The sequence below is a fragment of the Hibiscus syriacus genome, unplaced genomic scaffold (genome assembly GCF_006381635.1).
Source record: "Hibiscus syriacus cultivar Baekdansim isolate YM2019G1 unplaced genomic scaffold, ASM638163v2 tig00111427_pilon, whole genome shotgun sequence".
In the NCBI taxonomy this organism is placed as follows: Eukaryota; Viridiplantae; Streptophyta; class Magnoliopsida; order Malvales; family Malvaceae; genus Hibiscus; species Hibiscus syriacus.
Genome location: NW_024063088.1, coordinates 4336836 through 4340237, shown reverse-complemented (window position 1 = coordinate 4340237; position 3402 = coordinate 4336836). Strand labels below are relative to the sequence as shown.

The 3402-nt window shown below is 42.3% G+C and overlaps 1 protein-coding gene across 1 annotated transcript; it reads left to right on the top strand.

Moving 5' to 3' along the window:
* The first annotated feature begins 252 nt into the window (after positions 1 to 252).
* Positions 253 to 3124, top strand: LOC120163014 (probable inactive receptor kinase At1g48480). The gene is made up of 2 exons (XM_039173050.1): positions 253 to 1805; positions 2125 to 3124. The coding sequence occupies exons 1-2, from the start codon at positions 437 to 439 to the stop codon at positions 2718 to 2720; spliced, it is 1965 nt and encodes a 654-aa protein (XP_039028981.1). The 5' UTR covers positions 253 to 436; the 3' UTR covers positions 2721 to 3124.
* Positions 3125 to 3402: the final 278 nt, after the last annotated feature.

The window sequence follows — 3402 nt, the reverse complement described above, 5'->3', positions numbered from 1 at the left end:
ATTCAAATAATATTACTCTGAACCTGAATTATCTAAAAATAATATTATTATTTTTTATTATCGAATTCAACTAAACTAAAAATAATATTTTTTAAATAATTACTGCTTTGTATTTACCAGTATTAATAATAATTAAAAAAAATACGAACTTTTAAAAGGTAAGAGGAAACCGGGTTGACGAAGCAGGCATGTAAGACAGCTAGGGTTTGCCTCACGCTACACTCTCTCTCTCTCTCTCTCCCCCCCCCCCCCCACTTCTTCTTCTTCCTTTTTGTCATTCGTCACTACCCTCACCCACTCTTTGCTCTTTCATTATCACTCTTTTCTTTTCTTCTTTCAATGCCTTCAAATCTAGTGTAAGGGAGAAAGAAAAGAATAGCAGTTTCAGGTCAAAATCCAGCCCACATTGCCCTCCTTGTCTTTACCAGCACCAAAAATGGCAACTCGGATTCTTTTCACTGCCATTCTTTCTTTCCTATTACTGCAGCTCGCCGAACTAGACCTTGTCACCGACAGAGCAGCGCTTTTGGCGCTCCGTTCTTCGGTCGGAGGCCGAACCCTCCTCTGGAATATCTCCAACCAGAGTCCATGCTCCTGGGCTGGTATTACGTGCGAGCAGAACCGCGTTACGGTGCTTAGGCTACCTGGTGTTGCTCTCTCTGGTGAAATCCCCACTGGAATTCTCGGAAACTTGACTGAACTGCGCACCCTCAGTCTCCGTTTCAACTCTTTAACCGGACGACTCCCTTCGGATCTTGCTCTTTGTCGAAATCTCCGGAACTTTTACTTGCAGGGAAACCGTTTCTCCGGTGAGGTACCGGAGTTTATGTTTGGTCTTCATGCTTTAGTGAGGCTAAATATTGGTGGGAATAATTTTACTGGTGAAATTCCAGTTGGGTTCAACAAATTGGCGAGGTTAAGAACTTTACTTCTTGATAGCAACAGCTTTTCTGGCTCGGTCCCTGATTTGAGTTCTTTGAAGAATCTCGGTCAGTTTAATGTGTCAAGTAATTTGTTGAACGGCTCAATTCCCAAGGGGTTGCAGAAATATGGATCCGATGCGTTTCTGGGGAATTTGCTTTGTGGGCAGCCCCTCGACAAGCCTTGCCCTGCTACAGCTACTGCTGCTCCTGGGAATGCAAGTGAGCCTGCTAATCCAATGAATGGGAATAAACCAGAGAAAAATGAGAAGAAGAAGAGCAAGTTGTCTGGTGGAGCAATTGCAGGTATTGTTATCGGATCTGTGCTGGGATTCCTACTGATTGTTATGATTTTGATGATTTTATGTAGAAAGAAGAGTAGCAAGAAAACGAGGTCAGTTGATATTGCTTCGATTAAAAATAAAGAAATGGAGATTCCCGGGGAGAAATCTGAAATGGAGAATGGTGGATATGGGAATGGGAGTGGGCATTCAGTGGCCGCGGCCGCTGCAGCTGCAATGGCGGGTGGCGGTGGAGCCAAAGCGGCTGAAAATAGTGGGAGTGGAGCTAAAAAGTTGGTTTTCTTTGGGAATGCGACGAGAGTGTTCGATTTGGAGGATTTGTTGAGAGCTTCTGCAGAGGTCTTAGGCAAAGGAACGTTCGGAACAGCATATAAAGCGGTGTTGGAAGGTGGAAATGCAGTGGCTGTTAAGAGGCTCAAGGATGTCACAGTATCGGATGGCGAATTTAAGGAGAAGATTGAAGGGGTTGGAGATATGGATCATCAACATTTGGTCCCCCTCAGAGCTTACTATTTTAGTAGGGATGAGAAGCTTCTTGTCTATGATTACATGCCCATGGGAAGCTTATCTGCGCTTTTGCATGGTGAGAACATTTCCATCCTTTTGAATTTATCTTTTGCTTCTAACTCTTTTTTTAGGCTATTATGTTATTAGTTGGCTTATAAATTTGGTTCCTTTGTGAAGATGATCACAAATTGAATTCTTTCATTTTAGCACTATTTATTGTCATTATCTTCTAATTGAGATTCATTTTGTATGCCTTATTCATCTCCAGGGGGCTTATAGGTTGATTTAAAGTAATTCTTCATTTACCTCTGCGATTTATGGGAGTCTGAAATGATAGTGCTGTATGCACCTTTACTTGTTCTTTCATTTCACTGTAACTTAATTTTGGGATGCAGGGAATAAAGGGGCCGGAAGGACTCCGCTGAACTGGGACATTAGATCTGGAATTGCTCTTGGAGCTGCCTGTGGAATCGAATACCTGCACTCTCGAGGGCCTAATGTCTCTCACGGAAACATTAAATCGTCGAATATCCTCCTCACTAAATCGTATGAAGCACGAGTCTCGGATTTTGGCCTGGCAGACATTGTAGGGCCTTCGTCTAGTCCAAATAGAGTTCTCGGGTACAAGGCACCTGAGGTGACTGACCCCCTCAAAGTGTCTCAAAAGGCTGATGTTTATAGCTTCGGTGTGCTGCTTTTGGAGCTATTGACTGGGAAAGCCCCCACCCATTCGATCTTGAACGAAGAAGGAATTGACCTCCCGAGGTGGGTGCAGTCTGTTGTTCGTGAGGAATGGACTTCCGAGGTGTTTGATCTTGAGCTCCTCAGGCATCAGAATGTGGAGGAAGAGATGGTCCAACTCTTGCAACTCGCAGTAGATTGTGCTGCACAATACCCTGACAAGCGTCCTACCATATCTCAAGTGAGAAACCGAATTGAGGAGTTACGCAGCTCTAGTTTGCGAGACGATCTAAATGTACATCCTGCCTGATTAAGATCAATGAGGAAGATGGCGGCTCCGGACGAGTTAGCTGATTAGCTAAAGCAGGCCATCATACATCATTTCGTATGATGGGTGGTAGTGGTAAATGGATTATCAAACCCCCTTCTAATATTTCTTTTTCAACGTCCATAATTAGCATGTTTAGTTTGGTGGTCTTAGGCCTTGTTGTATGCTTCACTCTATCTCAGTTTCATATTCCTTTAATAGGCGCCATTGTAATTTTCATTGTCATCTTCTTCTTCTTCTTCCCATCTAATTCTCCCATTGGCTGTTGGATTGTATTTCTTTTCTTTTTCATTTATACTTTGAGGTGGAAATGTGTTCTAATGTGGTTGGTGTTGGGTGGATATTGGTAGTTGTAATTATTACCTTTGCATTTTGCATTTGCAGCTTTTTATATGTTCAAGACCAGGCTGTTTTAGTTGCTTTAAAAGGTTAGCTGTGATCTGATGTCTGTTAACGAATGGGATTTTTTTTTTCAGAAACATAATCATTGATTTGGCTGCCATTACTACCTTTAAAAAAAAGGGTTTAGCAAGGAATCTTTGACATTTGCAGACAATCAATTAGAAGATAAGAATCATGAGAGGGTAATGATATTTTAGGTATGGAATTTAACAAAGTGTTTGATATATTCCAAATGTACGTAGACAGTCGGTGTGTGTGAGCG